Raw genomic sequence first — 20,599 nt, forward strand, 5'->3', positions numbered from 1 at the left:
TTTCAGTGAGTTTTCTCCTAGCAGGGAAACTGCCTGCTGCAGGGTTCTTTGTTGCTTTCATAAATCTCTAATTAGGTCCCTATCTGATTTAACAAGAAGTCAATCCTGTCCCCAGCCATCTTGAAAGCTTTACAAATCTTTGCTTTTTGAAGATCCCAGCAAGAAAACAGCCTCCTACCTATCCCACATCTAATCTTTTCCACTTGCTTTGAAGGTATTTCCTAATACCCTACCCTCCATTCTAAACAAAATTGGAGCGATTCAGTAGGAAAACATTGTGACATACATTTCCATGCTCAAAGGACATCTGTCGGATGGCTAGGAGTGGTTCCTGACTGAGGATAAGGCCCTTTACTGAAAATAACAGGGTTTCGTTAAAGCAGGTACAACCTCCACAATGCCTTGGTGATATCAAGGTATTATCTGAATTTCAGAACCATTGGGGTTTTGTTGGGAATTCTGGTTTTGTTCTGTTTTTAATTTTAAAGGACTGATCTACTTTAATATTATCCAGCAACCACAACTGCTTGATAAAAGTCCACCAGTGGAATTTGTCAACATTTTCTCCACTCAGATGTTGGTCACTCCTTGCTTAGCAGGTATAGGAGGAAAATGGAGGAAGCAGCTGTTTAAAAGTTGGAAACAGAGTCTGGAAATGTAGACCAGTAGAATACAAGCATTGACTGTGTGCTTGAGTTCCCCCCCTGGGCTTTTAAAAGGAAATGTAACATTTCCAGAGTCTGAAGAGATTATTTCTGTACATGTAACGCAAGTGGGATTAAGAAACAAGCGGTTTCTCTGATAGCAAAAACTGAAATAGTCATACTCATGTTACCCCCCTCCACAACTTACATGACCACTTCTTTTGTAGCTTTTGTTCCCAAGGGAAGCCCACTTTAACCCAGTGGTTGCTTGTGAGGCCCACCTTTCTCCTTTCTCTGCAGCTTTCAGCTCAAGTGCCAGGGACCTGACAAGATTAATTGCTCTTTCATGAAGTCACGTAAAACATATTGTGAGGGGTGCTGAGTGCCCTCCACTCACTGGATAAGGCCAGTAGAAAACTAGAAAAAAGTGTACAAAACAGAGAGCAGGAGAGCGGACTGGAGAAATCTCATGGTGTTCTTTCCTTGTTGTCACAGTCTTTTCTCCAGATCCATCACTCATGGCTGTGTATGGCAGGAGGCAGAGCTGTCTGGTCAAACCTGACCTGGTGTTTTTCTATTCTTACACAAAACCACAGTTCAAAGAGAACTATTTCACAGGAGATGTTTCACTGCAATTATATGAGCTTCATTGCAACTAATATGAGCAGATATTCACATAGGAAATAAACCACTATTTATTAACAGCCATATTTCGGTGAGGTGCAAACTCTGAATTTTTAAAGACTTCTTCTCCAAGCAATTCTACCAGCACTGTTGAGTCGGAACGGGGAGTACGGAAGAACTGAAGACACAGCTCAGAGCATGATTCATGTCAATAAGAACTTCAGTTCTTGCCATCAAGACGACAGACCCCAAAATAACTTCTATTGCTATGACATAGCAGTAACTGCCAAAATCCACCAGGAATGATCCTGTATCTCACATTTAGCTATAGTGGGCATTAGTACAAAAAAAAGCTAAAAAACAGCCCAAATCTTAAAGGACAAATGTATTGAACAGCAATTACTGCACTTTTACAAGGCCAGAGCCTCTGTTTAATACTGAATGCAAAGAAGACGACGAAGATCCAAAGATGCTGTCATGCAGCTTGTAGCCACCCTGACTGAGAAACCCAGTAGCTGGGTGACTGTGCTAGAACACATTTGTTAAAAACATTCCTAGGGATTTGTCACTTTTCCTTGTGAACTGTTTGATGATTAATTACTGTTGCTGTCAGCGAACAGTATTCTTATTTCCCTCACTTGAATTTTTCAGGCTTCACAGTTGAACACTGGTAGGGGACTGGAGCTTGCAGCTCTGCTATGCTAAAGGGCTGGCCAGTCTTGGGCATGCTCTCGGGTCATAAGCAGGTCTGCTCTTCGCCTCCTCTTTGGAAAGCCAGCTGACTTGGGCTTCCTCAGCATTGCTCTTCAGGTATGTTTTCCACACCCCAAGATCACGTTTGTGCAGCAGGATGTCACCGGCATGGTTAGGCCAGTCAGGGTGGGGAGAGAGATGTGCCTTTGGCCAACGTATGGGTACTGGCAGAAGCTCCAGAGTAGGTGTTCCAGCAGTAAAATTACAATTCTGCTGGTGTAATCTGTCTATAGCTGTCCAAAGCATATCTTTACCTGTGACAGTTGCATGCATGTGATGAGTGCTTTCCAAGTTGTAGTTTTTATGGGTATCACTAACATAGACCCAGTGCAGTTGGCCAAAACACTCCTGGAAATTTATGCAGGATCACATCCAGCTTTCTAATGTGCGCATATCTCTAAATATCAAAGCTAGCCACCTTATCCTGAAAGTAACACTGGGACATCACCAGTGCTAAGGAGAAGAGTTAGGATATTGATGTGCAAATGAGCAGACTGGCCGAAATCTCAGGTTAACTCTAATTTAAAAGTTACTTGGTAGAGAAACTGTCAGACACAGCAGGTCACTTCTTTGGAGCTTGGTTTTGCATGTCAATACACAGCATGCTCCCTCCTTAAGGGTAGATGGTAACTGAAGAGGGAACATAAGGCAGCCAGGGGCTCTTTTGAGGAGGGTCTCTATGAGATCAGAGATTTATTTTCGGGGGGTATAATGTCTGTGAGTAAGGGCTCTCGAAAATAGTGAACCTGCAGACTAACAGTAGAATAAAAACGAGATTTGTCACTTGGCACTATTTTGGAAGCACATCAAGTGTGCTGCAAGGGGCTCACCCACATCCAAGGCATTCTTTCAATCTAAATCAGAAGGCTCAGGAGTCCTGTGGAAAAAAGTGGAGACACATTTGCACATTGTAGCAATATTGATGTCTTGTGTGAAGCAATGAGCTATAAAGCAGGGGCTGGAGGGATACACCTATTTGTGATCCCACATACAAAAACCTCTACGAAAGAAAACAAGCAATCTATTAAAATACATTGGCTCTGTTAAAAAAATAATTTAATTACACATTAAGATAATAACAGAAAACAGTGACATTTCTGCTGCTTGGCTCTTACCTCCTGTTAGGTACATTGTATTATTTCCGAGCAGTGACAAACAAAATTGAACATTTCTCTAAAGGTCACATCTATCACAGTTTTTATTTTCTCATTTGATTCAGTATATTAGGGTCTTGTTATTTATTCTGTTTTACCTGTTTGGTGAACTGAATCATTCCTTCTCTGGATAGAAACCAAATAGTATTTATAGAGTTGAGTGAATATTTCATAGCAAATAGTCTACCAGTCAGTTCAAATTTTCCTCCTGCTCATTATTTGTTTATGATCAGCTTGCTATTTGTTATTTCAAATTAGAGATTGTATTTCAGTCTAGGTCAATGGAAGATTTAGGCTGTCACGTGCAAAATCTTTGTACTTCATCAAGTTACAGCAAATGAAATTTTTGCCGTTTGAATTCTAAGTATATTCTTCCACCCATCAGCAGAAAAGGTTTCAATTAGGACATCGCCACTACATTCAGGGTGGCCTGGCAAAGTTTGCCTTTCACCTTGATTAAGATTATCATGAATCACATGGTCACCCTGCAAAGAAAAACAGAGAAATTTGTAGCACCCGGTACAGTATCGGACATAAGCTCTTTCCCACGGCAAAAAGCATTAACAGTTAAAGCCAATGCATGCTGGAGCAAATTTCTAAGACCCCCAACTATTTTCACTCCAGCTCCTTTTACAGAGTGGTTTGGCCACCAGCACAGATCTTTCACCTGGAGCCTGTTTTTTGCTGGTTAGTATAGAACGGATAGAACAAGGAAGTTTTATTATAGAAATGATAGTTTACTATTTCTCCGAGGACTTGGACATGTCTACAGTAGGGAAGTGGTCTCTTTATTGGCAGAATGCTACAGTGAACCCACAGGTCTCTTCCAACCTCAACCATCCTGGGATTCTCTGATTCTTCCACACATCAGGGATGACAGATCGATACTTAGCGTAGCAGTGGCTGCAAATATCAACAGTGGAATGTCCTTCTTTACCTCTTCATCTATCAAAACGTTAAGTAGACCAGGTTCCTAATTGTGACCCTGTAATTCCTGACTTCTCGCTATTTAATATTTTTCTAACTTCCATCAACAAATTTGTTGATCTTAACTTTCATGTCCAGACAATTTGCCCCTCTGTTCATTTTTAAGAGATCCTGTCATACAGTAATACAAGTCAGAAATCAGCTACACTATTCATGTTCACTATTTCTTGCAATATTATGATATGATCTGATTTTTATAAAGCACCTGACACTTTCTGCAACTTGAAGAGCTATATTGGAATTTGAATTGTGCTCAGAAAATAATATGGGAGAAAAAGTCCTGTCCCACTGAAATAAAAGGTAAAATTTCCACTGACTCCAGAAGCACTCAGGTTTTTTCACTTGCTTAAGGTAGAATCATGTCCAAGTGGCACAACTCAAGTCAAAAACAGAAAAAAAGACGTGTGTATACATCAAAAATATCCACTGCAGTTTTTCCCCTTCATATTCACAGAAGCAAAGAACTTCCCAGTCTGTCAGAGCACAGCTGATGAACACGCTTAATGTTATGACAATTTTTTCCCAAAGAGGTAAAGAGATCCACAGAGGCAGATTTTTTTCAGTATCATATGTGTTTTAGTAAATACATCAGCAATATTCTTTTAGTACAGTACAATGTGTTAGCCTTTATGGCATGCAGTAAATTAATAAGACCTACACACTGATTTTTATTACTTTAGGTAGAAAGATCACAGCCTTCTCAATGTAACTGAGCAACTGTAAATTACTGTTAACAACTACATGAGAGAGAAGGAAGTAGAAAAGTCACCTCCACATTGATGATTGTTTCCTATTCTTCCTTTGTGGGTTTTGGGAAGGGAAGCTTTCAAATAAAATAAATAAATAAATTGCAGGGGAGACTAATGGGTTGAAAATGCTGCATCTCCACCACGGCTGCTGAGGACTTTGTAGCTCACCATCAAAGGAATTCCTTACGACTAGCAGCATTGTCAGCCATTATGTTGTTAAAATACATTTTTCATGAATGCAAATGTATTTTGAAATCTTTTAAAATCCAGGGTCATAAAAACAAGCCCCCACAGAGAGCAGTTTTAAAATCAAGTTAATATATCTGGGTTAGCTCCAAAAGACCACAAAGCTGTGTTTTGCAACTTCTGCATTAGAAAAACAACCATTTAGGCCAGTAGCGGTATGATTTCCAGAGTGAGCATTTCCAATATGCAGAATATGGTCACAGACGTGACATTTCACTAAACAGAAGATACATTTCAGTGTGGATCTCACTTTGGATGACATAAAGAGAATGCCCACAGAAATCCATGAATGTGCTTGGATATGAAATCAGTGTCAGCAAGACGAGGATCAGCTCCACACTGCTGGAAGGGTAAAGGCTCGCAATCTGCCGTTGATCTGATGTGCCACAGGGAGTTCTCAAATGCTAACAAACAGAAGTTCACAGCAGTGGTGCAAAACTTGCTCCTCTGAGAGAGTTACAGGCTCTGTCTGCACCAGCAGCACAGTAGGAGCAAATCTGGGAATCTACACACAGTTGGTTTTGAGGAGCCAGTACCCACACTGTATGTGTTTTCTACCCAGAGCTTTCTCTGGACCAGCTGCTCTGGCCCTGAGCACAGAAGGCCCACGAGTGAGTTAGAATGCCCGAGACAGACCAGGAGCACCATCCTGCTCCATTGCTTCATCCGAAAAAACAAACACTCGCCTCCCCTGGGATCACTCTGCAATGTGAATCAAGTATGGTCAATGGGTACGGTCAGAAAGTATGTTGTAAAGCAGGTTCCTGCTCCGGACTACTCACTGGTTTCAGCACAGCCTTGAAGACTGATATTGGTGCAGCTGTTTTTGAAGGAGAAGTGAGAGGACACTTGATGCTAACAGTCTAAAAGCCAATCCATGGAGCAGGAGCAGGGTACAAGATGTGCAAAGAAGAGTGAATGCAGCAACATAAAATCCAACCTCCTTAATGATTTGAGGACAGATTTGGGGATCACTCTTCAAACTATTACACAGCATGTATAACATCTGTGTGAGTGTCGGTTGCAAAGGTACAAGAGAAAAAACGTGCAGTTCCAATGGAGCAGGAGAGCCAAGGGAGACAAAACATGAGAGTTAACAAGGAAAAACAAAGAAAAACTATAGCAATGTCTGGGGTGGAATCATGCACCGCCTTTAGGGATAAGAATGGTGTGTCTCTGTGGATACTGTACCCTGGAGGCAACAGGCAAAGGAGAATTGTCAGCGAGGGAGAACTGAGAACCGGCAGCAAGAGACTCAACAGAAAGGCCAGGTTTATACAAGCTAAACTGAAGATGTTTTTTTGTTCACTGTGGATGTGACATGAAGTAGTATGAGCAGATACACGCACCTAAGAAGTGGCTGAAGACAGAAGAGGATTCCAGAAAGCTCACAAAGATGCAGTTACCACTGATGTGTGAAGCCATGTGGGTCCCTGAGCCTATCGTCACCCCTGGTTGGATTGTGGTCACTGGTAGGAGTTTGGCTGGAAGGGAAGGAGGCAGCAGCTGTAGAGCTCAGGGGTCAGGCACAGCAACAGACGATGTCCCACCGTGCATGACAAGCTTGTCCCACCAGGTTCTACTCTTTGCCTGCAGCCATACTCAGCACCCAGAGCATCAGAAAGGCAAATCCCGCAGTGCTTTGCAATGCACGTTGAATAGATGTGGTCTAAAATGGCTAGACACAAAATAATTTTCTGCCTGCTATTTATATCCTTAAGCATAAGATTTTATTATGGCTTGTTGGATAGTTACGTATTTTACTGAGCCCTTTAAAATAATTCCGAGAATTTGACACACTGGTTTCCAAGAAGAGAGCAAAGAATTCCAAAAGGTGTTTTACATGCTGTGAAATTGCAGGTTCTTTCCTTTGTTCTCAATTTACTAGTAATTAATTTCCTCTAGCAATCCCATATTTGAATCTTGGCACTATAAAACTGAGGGGCTGAACATAAGCCTTCAAAGGCAGACGGCTGATGGGCTAATGCAGTGCCCTGTAATAATGTAGATTTTACTTTTTGAGGAAATGTTTGGGTAATGTTCGTATCATAGCTTAAGTGAAAAACTAGCATCTGGCTGATGAAATAAATAAATGAAAACCAAACAGGGATTTACAGGGAAGAGTTTCTAACTATATTTAGCTTGTCTGTGAAAATGATACGTATGTTCCTCAGTCCAGACTTCCACCCTATGTTTTCAACAACACAGATATTAACCTAACTTTACTTTCCAAGCTTAAAGGGATACAAAACAGAAATAGTGTAAGCAGTGAAAGAACAGATTCATATAATTTTTCACTGTTACTAGGGTAAGGCAGAACTACACGATTAACTTTCTTGCATCTAACTCCAGTATTCTGTTTCAAAACACACATATCTACACTATAACCTTAGTTATATACCTGTCAGCCCAAAGTTTGGGAGATCATTGATAGAGAAAGAATCTAGTTTACCATTTTTAAGACCTTTCCAGCTGCAGCAGGTTTGCACTGAAACTGCTCACACTGGTTTCAGAAATACTTTGTGGCTTTTTTTCCCCTTCTGATATTTTTGTCTCCCCAACAGAAAAACTTGCAGTTTTACCGCTTTCTTGATTTAGAAGAAAAGCAAACCGTTGGCCAGGCTGAAATCAGCTGACAAGTAATGCACTTTAAAATGCAAAAGACACTGAATTATTGTACCTCTTCCATACTCCAGGGTGAATCTCACCATCTGCTATGTTTGTGGCTGAGACTGACCAGCCTTTGTATTAGACAAAAGAAATTGTGGGGATCAAAAGAAGTTTAAACAGGGAAAAATTCAAGTGCCAAATTTGCAGGCTGCACACAATTTCTGCACACAAACCAGCAAGCATCCACGAGGCACTTATTTTTATTCAAAGGCGATGAGTATTTTACAGCCTAGAGAAATCCTCTCCAGTGAACGTTTCAGCTCTGGGATCCTTCTCCCGCAGACACGAGCGTCTGCGTCCCAGCCCTCTCCCATGTATGCTCTTTATCCAGCCAAGGAGGAAAGCCACCTATGACCAGAGTGAAGTAATTCTCCCCCAAATTTCCACGTATAAGCTATTTTTCTAATTCCCACACTCCGGCACTGAAGAGGCTCAGCAAAACTTGCCAGACTTGCCAGTCACCAACTGCCTGTTAACATCTATGCAGAGGAAAGGCAGAACTTCCAAGTCAGGATCCTGCCCCTCCTCGCAAAGCAATTTTCTACTGAGATTTCTACCTAAAAGGAACCCAGTAGCTTTCCTGCAAGTAAATAGCTCGTTAAGGCTGGAAGTAGGGTTTGTGTGCAAAGACTGTCCTATGCAAATCAGAGCTGATGAGCACTTAACTAATCTGTTTACAGACCAGAGCTGCTGGACAGGCCTCAGTGATTTTCTATCAAAGCAAAGAACCATTCTTTATGGGCATCTGGTTGTCCCTGAATTGGTAGTTTGAGCATATACCCTTGCTTCAAAGAAAGATCAAAGGATTTATTACTTCTAAATGAGTGCATTATTTCCACTTAGTACTTTCTTGTTTGCAATGTGTTATTAACAGCACCATGGCAGGGTTACCTTAAGACTCAAGTTTCTCATAGATTCCTGAACGTGATTTTAGATGTTATAAATAGCCTATAATATGCAGGCTATTGCATAGATGGAGAAGCAAGTAAAATACTAGCAAATAGATTACAAGTCATTTGTGGAAAACAAATTTTTAAAAAACCCAACAAAAACACAACAAAGAAAATCAGCTATATTTTAGTATAAGAGAATGGTTATTTTTCATTTTTACTGTTAATAATGTGTTTGTTTCAAAATGACAGCCACAGGTCTGTGGGCAGAGTCGTTTTGGCTCCTCTTCATATGAAAAGAAACACACATCACTCTAGCTCTCAGAAAAAGCCGAGATACCGCAGTCATGAAGTAGCACAACGACCAGTTCAATGAACAAATTCCTATTACCCCATAAATGCCTGCCATCCCCATCCTTTTGGCTTACTGTTTATAGCTCCGTTTACTTATTAAGTCTGGAAGAAACAAGGGAGACACATTCATTATGTGCTTTCTGGCACTATTGGGAGCACATGGAAAGCAAGTAAGACCTAACATCTTATTTGCAGGCACACTGAAGGCCTACAGTCAGCTCAGGCACAGCACTAGAAAAGGAATTTTCAGGAGGAAATGTAGAAGTAGATTCCAGGCAGCCAGGGCCAAGGCAGACAAAGCTGCCAGAGCTCCAGCCACAAGTGACCCCAGGGAGAGTTTGGAGAGGCTGGTGTGATGTTTATTGCTCAGCCGGCAGAGCTGGGTGGTGCAATGTGGGACAGGAACTGCATTCTGCTGGCTGCGACTTTTGCGGCGGTATCTCAAGACGTCTGTGAACTCGGCATCTCCATCTTTATCACAGTGCTGGAGGGAACAGATTGCAGTTCCCTTATCTGCTTTACAAGAGCCACCTTCCCCTGATAGACCTAGCAGGTCACACAGCACAAGATGCTGCCTACTTCTCTTTTATAACACAAACTCTGTTTGCATCCACACAGCACAGGAAAAAAGTCACAGCAATAGAATTATAGAATCATAGAACAATTCAGTTGGAAAAGACCCTTGGGATCATTGAGTCCAGCCATTAACACTACACTACAAGTTCACCCCTAAACCATATCACCCAACACCACATCTAAGTGACACTTGAACACATCCAGGGATGGCGACTCAACCACCTCCCCAGGCAGTCTGTTCCAGTGTCTGACCCCTCTTTCCGTGAAGAATTTCTTCCTAATGTCCAGCCTAACACTGCCCTGTTGCAACTTGAAACCATTCCCTCTGGTTCTGTCCCTAATAGCAGGTAGGGACAGGTCCCAACAGCTTTCCAGTGAGCGTAACACGTTGGCATTAGGTCCCGTGACCCACCAACCTCCATTTGCTTAGTTTTGCTTTGTTTTTCTCTCCTTCTCCTGACAGGGACTAGAAATTGGCTATTTTTGAGCATGAACAGCAAATGTAGCTCTAACAGTCAAATGCAGGGAAACAACAACCAACAGACGTACTGTGGGCTCTTGGTGCCAAGCAACATATAGGTTCAAATGAGGTAGAGCTTGTATGAAAACCTTGTATGCAGAAAAGGAGAGGAATCTAGGCATACCTTGAATCCATGTCTCTGAAGACCTGGCTTCAATCACCAGTGAGTGATCAAGTTCATCTTTTTTTTGTGGACTGCAGACTGACGGCTGCCCAACACAATTACACAACACCAAGGAGGTTTGTTCTGGGCATCATACAGAGAAGGAAAAAAACAGGGCATGGACTGCCAAGGTGATGCTGTAAAACAAATAACAGCTAACACATGCACTAGCTTACTAAATACTAGTCATTGAAAGTTTTCAGGCTCTATAGTCATGGAACAACATGACTGGAAAGCAAAAATGGCCTATGATCAACAGCCACAAACTAGTCGGCTTAGGTACTGGGAATTGCTGGTGTACACAGCACTGCTGCCCCAGTATTTACTCAGCTTCCCAGGAAAGCCTCTGGGCCTGGAGAGCTGCAGATATGCAAATCAGCTAGCCTGCAGCTGGCTCAGGTATGCCTGCAACCAGTGATTACAGCCCAGTTAACACTGTTAAATCATTTGGAAGAAAGCACTCAGAACAAAGTAGGCAGATCAGAGATTTTAAGAAGTATTCTTCCAGTTACCTCTCACATCACTTGCTTCCCCACAGCTGTTGGTGCTGTAAGATACCTGCATAAATCCAAGCTCATGTCGTCACACGTCTCAAACTAGAAGACAGACCAACACCAACACTTCATTCTAGCCAAATAAAACTTCCATTTGACCACATTTGAAGGCTATTGCTTTTGTTTAACTTCTCTGGTTTCTCCTTTGAATTTCAACAGGACCAACTACACTTAATTTCTTTCCTAAAAAATACTGTAAGGACTTACACATATTGTAAGAATATTTGCATTTCTTTCCAGCGTGGCTGCATTTCAGGTACATGCAAACCTATCTTTTTACCAGCCTTTTTGAAATCAGTGAACTTCATAAAATATATGTTAGCACGTTTATTACCTCCATATATAGCTTTTACTTTAACAAACAGAACCCTGTCATCGCTAATGGAGGTTCAGTAAAGAAGAAACAGACTGAATTATCTCTGACCTCAAATGAAAATCCAGACCTTATCTCAGGGTCAAGGTCAAAAGGAAGAGTTGGGTGTAAATGCAGACAGAGCCAGACGGCTTTTAATTATACAGTACTTATTACAAGGCATTTAGTACTTCAGGAAGGTTTATCCACCTGTTTCAATTTACCCCAAGTGCTCACAATCCATGATGAATGCCACCCCCCCCAAAAAAAAATCACTGCCATATGGATGCCTAGTTCCATCTTATACATCTATTGAACACATCAACCAGAAGAATACTCATTCTCTGTCCACCTAAGAAAACTTTATAACTGTTGCTAATATTCTTAATGGAAAAAAATAATGTGTAACTGTGCCAGCAGGCAGGATGGATTATGAGAAATCACATATAAAAAGCAACAAATCCCCAAAATACCAGCAGCCCTTAAGGACCATACATCCATTATGCTTTCACACAGAATGGCAAAGACATCCTTGCTATTGAAAGCTTGAGCTTTTAAAAATCACCATTTATTCTAATTTGTACATGTTGAATTAAACTTCTCCCACTGCTGAAATATAATTTTTCAAATTTGCAAGGCTTGCAGTAAGAGTTCTAAGAACTTAATACTCGAGTCAATAAAAAGGCTTCTCTGCTGCAAGTCACCTAAACTTTAAGGGGATCTTGACAAACCTGAAGTCTAAAACATTGCAGAAAGCGCTATCTCAACACATTCAACACACATTCAATGCACCAAGAAAACACAACAGAGATTTCTACATTCCATCAAAGTTTCCATAACTTGCTAGGTAGCCTTGTATAGACAGATAATATCCTCAACTTCTCTTGGGAAAAGTTGAATTATATCTATTCTCATATGAAGGAGGAGAAGATGATGATGACGTAAAGATAAATCGAGAGCAAATGGTATCACTACTGATCAGGTTAGTACCCCGAGAGTTGTGCCTGGATAGATTCAGTTTACCAATGAAGACAGTGGACTAAAAGCATAGAAAGACATCTATTACACAGAGTTGCCCTTGTATGATGGTAGCCCTTCTCTGCTCACCCATGAGGCGACCTCGAACTTTCTGTTCCCTAAACTATGTAATAAAATCTTCTTGTGGTAAAGAGCTGTAAGATTTAAACAGCTGAAAAGGCAGGTAGCTCCACTCTCAGGCAGGCAGGTACAGAAGTTATTCTGTCCCCCTCAGCATCCCTCTCTCCACTGTGGGACAAGGCTGGGATGGAGCAGCTCGTGCTGGCTCCTTCCTCCCACAACCACCACCCCAACGCCTCACGACCCTGATGCCAGTGACATAGCACAATCCCTGCCAGTGGGATGTCCTCGAGTTCCTCCAGAGCTGCATCTTGGCCACATCTGCACTGGAATCCTGTGGGGCATTCCACACACACTGTGAAATCTTGGCAGTATTGTACTTAATGGCAAAATTCCCACTGATTAAAGCAGAGCTAGAATATCACATATAATCCTTTAACTTGGTCAGAATACCTCCTCTTCCTCCTGAGGCTTGTAAGAGCCATAAATAAAGTTAAGGCAATATAGTACTCAGCAGTTTTAATAGAAGGCCTCCTCTGTTAAACAACCACCAAAAACAGTTGCTCAAGACAGGTTATACTGAATCATAAACGAGAGAAGGCTGCTTAGGATATTTTTAAAACCATCACTACTTTTATTGGTTGTCAATGTTTTCCTGTTAGTCAATAAAGGCATTTGATATAGGTGAGTTTCCAAAGCAAGCATGATGGGAGGGCTCGTTTAACATTCAAACTAATTTTAAAAGAAGTTACCTCAAGTTTCCCTTTGGGACATTTACAAAATATGCAATTAATTTGTTGCACCTAATTTGTCTGTATGCATTGGGAGGTAATTAGTGTAGAAATTCCAAAAATTTTACAAAAAAAGTTCAACAAATTACAGTTTTTAACACCTGTTTCTGGCCGTGACAATAGTTTTAGTACTTGCTTAATTTCCATAAACCAGCATCATATACAAATGTACATGCATTCATATCACCACCATTAGATGTAGCCAGTCACACAGTATTCTCCTACAGAATTAGGAAAAAAATGTGTATTCTAATATAAATTGCTTGACTGGCTTCAGGTATTGGACATCATTAAAAGTTTCCAGGCACTTTCCATAATAACACTTATTTAAAAAGTTGTTTCTAACTCTGCCAAACTAACTGCTTTTTCTAAAACTTTACATGCTGGCTGACTGCCCTGAAGCTGAGTTTTTTGGGGTTTTTGTTTGTTTTGTTTTTAATTTCAGCCAAAACCTTCTGCCAAGAAGACCACAGAACATTTTGTTGGTTTGCCAAAATAGCATTCTGGCAGCCTTTCCTCCAACTTGAGCACCCTATGCTTTGGAGTAGGAATTTAAAAACTGATCAGAGCTTGTGGGGGAGGAGGAATGAACCCCAGCAAGCATAAGCTACAAGCCTTTGGGAGAAACATAAAAATAACAACAAAGTTTCCACATGCTTAACAGAGACTTTATGACTTCAGAAGGTAAAAGCTCCTAAGAGTGTCTCCCTGAGCACATTCTCTTTCTTCATGGCTCCCAACATTTATGTGTGCATATAATGTTTCTGTAAAACAAATGAATATGCTTCCTGGAAGCCCAGGGTTACTAGTAAACCCAGGGTTACCTGGAAACACATTCATAGCAAATGGTGATACAGGCTGCGGTGAACAGCAGAAGGAAGCATCTCTCAGCAGTCCTGCTGATGCCAGCCAGATCTCCAAGTTCAATATGGAGGAGACAAACTTAACTAGGACTCTCTTACAATCCCTTACCTTATCCATTATAAAACTGCCAAGTGAACAAGGAACCTACTGGCAAAAACATCTTTACTACTCAGCTCTTACATTCACTAAGAGACTAGATCCATCCTTTGTACTACGTGAGGCAGGAGTCCCATACAAAGAAATGCTGCAGTATGTGATCTTGGTATTGAAGGCTGAACCACACACCTGCAACTCTGGCTTCTTGTTTCTGCGTTTTCCAGTACCTGAGCACCCAACTTTGCAATTTTAGTAGTTTTTACTGTGGGTAGTTTTGCGTCTAACTTCTGAATGAATGTAATCCTGTAGAAACAGTAGTTCTATCATAAAAGAGTCAATATTTTACAAGTATGATTGTTCCCAGTAGTCCTACACTCATAGTTATAACATTAATGGGCCTCAAATCCCTAAATAAAGTAAAATGTCAAATAATTTTCAAAGAAAACTGAAAGGAGAACAGATCCACCTGTACTGTTTAATGACTTTTATATGATGTTACTAATGTGTTAAAATATAATGTCCAAGTTGTCAGAAGATCACTCACAGACTTGAGCTAATGCAGGAACACAATTCTGTTATCCAAATACGCATATATAAAAAGGATCCACGACACAACCAAAATAGGAATGTAAATGCATAATTGGCCATTAAGCCTAGAGCCTACAATTAAGTCTGAATTTGAGTAGTTCTAGCAAAATCAACATCAGTATTTATGTTCATAAAGCAAAGTGTGTACCTGTATTTTTGCAAGACCAAGGAGATGGTGAATGGCTAAGGTAATACATATACAAATATATTACCAACTGCATTTCACAAGAAGAGCTCCTGAAGAGCTCTGCTTTGCAAGGTAATCTGTAGAAAACCAAGAAAGTTTAAAAAATGCCACTTAGCACAAGATTTTGGTTAATTGTGTGTGCATCAGAACAGAAAGCAAATAATCATACAGCAGGTATTTATGAGTATAGATTTTTATTTCTTTTCAAAATAATGGGGTTTGTTTAGATTTAAAATACTTCAGTAATTACCTAAAACATATGTACACTTTGTTAGAACTTCTGGTAAGTGCTGTTCTTGAGTTCTGAAAATGTGTGACAGAATACAAGAAAATATAAAATTGGGTTAGCAAAATACAATAACGGAGCTTTACAAGAGGGAGACACATTCTGTTATTTTAACTAAGTCTATCAGGTAAACATGCTGTAACAGCTCTCCACTTGGAAACATGTGCCTATAAACTTAATCTGCAACCTGAATCCCAGGAAAAATTCACTACTGATCAACTCAAGGCTAGTAGGTCGAAGCAAAAAAAATTCCATCTGTGTTTCCAGCTGTGTTTCTTCATTGAATAAATCTTCCCTTTTTCCATAAAGTATTAATTTTTAATTTTAATAGATAACTATGTATAATAAAATCACTATATAACATTTTTGTAACTATTCAAGATTCACCCAAGTTTGTAGCCATAATGTAAATTATTTTATATGCAAACAGTTAAGCGTTTCATAAAAAAAATATTTATTTATTTATTGCATCTAGTGAAAAACAAAACAAAACTTTGATGGTTCTTAAAAAAAAAGAAATCGCTGTCTGGCTAAATGCCAAACAATCCCTTCCCCTGGCTTGATTTCTCAAGAATTATGAAAAAAAACTGGAGTCTGACATGACCTAGTCAACCAAAGATGATTAGTCTGTATGGGATCAGGATGCACAGTATTTGATTAAACCCACATACTTCTCAAACGAGCTATAAGGATAAAAAAAAATGTGGTTTGTTATTGTGTCCATAACCAAAGGACAGCTCACAAGGTTTCCTCCTCACGTAAAAACTGGAAAACAGCTGAGAAGTCTTTCAGGGCATAGCCTTTGGCACACATCATCCTGTAGATCTGATGTGCCTGGGATCCCAAAGGAACTGGTGTCTTTGTGTTGGTGGCAGAAATCTGGGCCAAGCCAAGATCCTGTGGGGAGGGAGAAGAGGAGGGAGAGGAAGAACGGAAGGAAAGAAAAAGAGAAAAAGTCAGGGGGGAAACAAGTATATAAATAGTCATGTACATGTTATACGTTATTTGGCTTCCATTGTGAAGAGAACTCTGCTGCCAACAAATACAATACTCGAGCGTTAAAATTTCAGTCCTGAAAGAAGGGAGTCTTGTTTAGTCTTTAATTTTTAAAACAGTAACTCAATGTTATTCAACAGAAAATCCCCAGACGTTGCAAGGCAGGCAACCTCCTTCACAACAGGGGCAATTTTAAGATCCTAGATCACTGTATAACCTGGTAGCAAGATTCAGACTCTTTTCTGCCACTTTATCATCTCCATGGCTATTCACTTAAGCATTTCACATAGGTTCTAATGGCATAATTTTCTTGTTTAGGCAAGAGGACATCCTTCTTTCTAAAAACAAGTTAAAAATCAAGCAGGAGAGATTTGAATAACAACAAAATCGAAGCCACTTAGCACACATATACTTACTGTAATGTGACCAGTTAATAGCAAAACGAGAGGCATAGGCCACTTCGTGAATATGAAAGGTTTGCAGCCTCTCTGGAAGGATGTATTAAAGAATTCCTTAGGGGACTGTCCTGGGTCTGCTACAACTCAAAAGTTTTATTTAATGACTGAAGACAAAGGGATACAGAGAATAATTCTACTGCATTTTTAAATACTAAATTTGGGGGGGAAAAAAAGGAGGGGACGTTGCAAAGCAGATTAATTTGAAACCTGTCTTCCAGGAGTCCTTGGTCAACTACAGCTATAATCTGAAATAAATAGGACAGAACCCAAAGGCAAACACCAGGTACTGTAACTAACCCTAAGTTAGCTAGGAATAGTCAGCTGCATGCACGCTGGACAGAAATGGCAAGTTAGGCTGCAGGATGTCTTGAATTCTAAGCTGAATCAGACAAGAAACCAACCAAAGAAGGAAAAGCTAACGAGGGCCAGGCATATACACAGATCTCTTGTCCAAGAATGAAAGTAATGCACTCATGGCTGTCTTTATAAGGCCTTGCTAACAAAATCTCTTTTGTGGTCTACACTTCAAGGAAGCTGCAGAAAAGTGTCACTCGGAAGCGTCTGGATTTTCTGTCCATCCAGGACTATGGTGATTTACAGAATTTGCTGTGTTTTTATTTACTTTTTTTTAAAATAACAAGTCTTTGATATAGAAGAACTGAGAGACTTCAGTACAGCTGAGAGCACCTCTGGCTTCTCAGGGATGACTTACAAGACAGGTCTTTACTTTCTGTGTGTCTGGATTTGAATTAGCACAAGGAAATTCAAGATCTTACTCTACTCTCTAAATGTCACTTTGATCTGTAAATCGGCTCTATAAAGGTCACTCTGATACAAATCAGAATTATAGTTACTCTCCCTATTATCCTCAAATGACTTCAAGATCTAGGAAAACGGGAAAAACATACATATCAGATGTCACAGGATCCAAATGTTCTTCGGGGACAGATCCCTCGTTCTTGTCTAGTAATGCCATTGAAAGACCAATGACCTGACAAATCTAGGAACAGTTACTCACCTCACTTACAATAAGATATTCCACGACATATTCCTAGCCTCTTCTAAATCCTTTTTGTGAAACCCGTTGCCATATTATCCATTTCATTCAACAAAGTTCAAATCACGTCATGGAATAGTAGAATGGCAAAATCATCTAACTCCAAACTAGTGAAGGTGTTTGTTTCTGGTAGTGGTGATCATTGTTTATTTATCTCTGAAAGGGTATTCACAGAAGCAGGTTTATTCACTTTAATAATGAAACTCTGGCTCCAAGATGGTTGAAACACGAGACAACATCTCAATAATTAATTGGACAAGGACTCTTGACTCCAAACTGTAAGAAAGTTGCTTTGTTTTTTCAAATTCCATTCCATAAATTAGAGCTTTGTTTGTGAGGTCTGCTGCTGCCAAAATATTTTTAAGAAAGCCTTTGACTTCTATCATTCTGATATGTGAGCAGTAACTTAAAGTTTAGTAACTGTGTTACTGAGTCACTCTTAGATATTTTCATTGTGGAGTGCTTTTTTCTCAACCTCACAGTTGTACCTACATCTTTCCCCTTTGAATACAGCTGCTCTTTTTTTCATAAGTGGCAAAAGCATGCTCTGTATTTCCCAGGAGAAAAGTCTCCAGCTCAAACAACTCACAAACTGCATGACATGTCACATACCAGGACGAAACAGATAGCAGCAGAAGTCTTCCCAAAAAATAAGGATCAGTGTCTTAGAAGAGGCCATCACTGCCCCAAGTAACATCTTGAATACGATCAGCTGTCTTGGCTACTTACTTATTTGAGTAATCTTCCATCTGTATAGAAGAGTTCAAGAGGCGTGAGAGGAATTTAGTGTCTTTGCTTCTCACTGAGGATTCCAGCCTAAAGAAGGTACTTATAAACCTCTCTGGAACACCATTTTTAGTTATCACTGATGGTTTATAACCAAAAGCTGACAGGTTCAACAGGCACAAGCCAGGCTATTATCCATCTAAGGAAAGGACAAGCTTTCAAGGCAGCTTCCAGAGGAGATGAAGGTCCCTCTTAGAATCAGACCGTAAGAAAGAAAACCTTTGCAATGAAATTTAAAAGGGAGGGAAGGAATTACGTGTCCCTATCACATTTATGCTATGAGGTTATTCTGAACAAGAGTTATGAATCACAAGAACAGAGACTGCAGTGTGAAACAGGGCACAACATGCAGAACAGATTCTGAAAACGGCACAAAAGATGGAAAAAAGGGTCTCAAGGCAGGGTCAAGATCAGGTTGCTTATCTCTAATGAATAGCCCTGGCAAACTCTAAACAATAATCTATCATATTTTATAAACCAATAACTTAACACTTTATTGTCCCCTATGTTCACTATGTCCAGTAGCACAGTTTAAGGTACGTGGAAGAGTCTGGGTCCAAATCTTAGATGCTTACGCCACTATTCACACCTAACAAAGCCACCCGAATTCCCCCAAATTGCTCTCCTGACCTGAGGCTCATAAATTCTAGAGCAGTCATGCAAGAGGCACTTAAATGGTTTATTGAACACTTGCCATACACAAAAGTCCATCAGAACTCTTGGATTAAGGCAGAACTCAAAAAGTGTATATTATCTCACAGAGTGACTCAGCAGTAACAGTGGTCACAAAGAGACTGGAGACTATGGAAAAGCTCCCTGCAGAACTCATTAATTCAGAGCTACAGTAAGAGGCTGGGTTTTTCTCTATTCACACATATTTCCCTGTAATCACAAATTTTCACTGAAAAGAATGCTTGCTAGAAGCCAAGAGAGAAGCAGCTGTACATATTTTACATCCAAGTGTTATGTACCTTAGCCATGAGTGTTGTTCCAAAGCCACCTTGATAATTATTAGCAGACGGGACTCCTTCCATCACGCCAGGAACAGGGTTGTACGTGTCGCTTGACCAACAGCGACCTGAGCTCATATTCAGGACTTTGGCCAGCAGCTTTGGGTCAAGGCCTAATCTGTCAAAGGTCAAGGAAGAGAAGTGTTAATGTCAAAATGCACAAGACATGGGTGACTTGTTTTATATCTTCGGACCCTATCATCATTTCTCTCCCTTTGTTATAAGTCATGAAAAATGACAGAGTATTGATATTGGGGGTAGGGACGCTGTATCTTAAATTAAAGAGCATCAATCCGCTATTTAAGCACTAGGTTTCCAGAGCTTCTTTCCTTTTGCACTAAGCAAATCCCCTTCATCTAGTAATTTCGAAAGTGCAAGGAAAATAAAGGTCCTCTGAGAAGTGTAGTTCCCTTGTATTTCAATTACTAAAAGGCATCCTCTGTTCTGCTACCTACTATGTCATATTCTTGTTCTTCATATCAAAATCATACTCTCTAAAGCTGAATAAAGCAAAATAATTACAAGCATGTCAGAGTGAAAGCACTTGTGTGATGTGTTCATACATGAATGCTAGTAGGTTTCGATGTAAGCAGGATGATCCTGTTCTAAAAAAGTGAACAAAAATGCTATCCTTCTCAAAAATTACTATTGTATACATCTGTACATAACTTGCTTTACTATTATTAAATCTTCATCATGTACTTCTGCTTATGAGGCAAGTCTGCCTCTCACTGTGACATACGTTATCTATTCACAAACATATATTATAGTTCTGGGTCAATTGTTGATAAGGTTGCTGAACCTGATAAAACAAAGCTTGTCCAAGTAGAAATGTCATTTGTTCTATCATGGAGCTGATGGCATAAACTGCTGCTCAGTGTAGACTGAACTGGAAGTTCTTCAGTATTACAAGAAATTAACCCTCTTATGAACACATGTTTAAGCTGGTATTAGGTAGCAAGTGTAATTTTACGCCAATTGCATTTATATCAATGACAAGCAACGGCAGTTTATCTGGCAATGTACAAATATTCAGTTACTCTCGTGACAAAAAACAAAGCAAGGGAATTACCTCCAGTAACAATACAAGTTGAGAAAAGGATATTTTAAAAGGGATATATCACTACCTTCTATAAAGTTTTTTTA

The 20,599-nt window shown here is 40.1% G+C and overlaps 1 protein-coding gene across 1 annotated transcript in view; it reads right to left on the reverse strand.

Annotated features, from left to right (window-relative positions):
• Positions 1-15,036: 15,036 nt before the first annotated feature.
• HIBADH (3-hydroxyisobutyrate dehydrogenase) overlaps positions 15,037-20,599 on the reverse strand; it is a 72,213-nt gene continuing 66,650 nt past the window's right edge. The window contains exons 6-7 of the mRNA XM_009874985.1: positions 19,415-19,571; positions 15,037-16,043 (exon numbers count right to left, since the gene is read on the reverse strand). Of these exons, the coding sequence (XP_009873287.1) occupies positions 15,885-16,043; positions 19,415-19,571 (316 nt within the window). The 3' untranslated portion in view covers positions 15,037-15,884. The remainder of the gene's footprint in view (positions 16,044-19,414; positions 19,572-20,599) is intronic.

Source organism: Apaloderma vittatum, unplaced genomic scaffold, assembly GCF_000703405.1.
Source record: "Apaloderma vittatum isolate BGI_N311 unplaced genomic scaffold, ASM70340v1 scaffold37988, whole genome shotgun sequence".
Taxonomy (NCBI): domain Eukaryota; kingdom Metazoa; phylum Chordata; class Aves; order Trogoniformes; family Trogonidae; genus Apaloderma; species Apaloderma vittatum.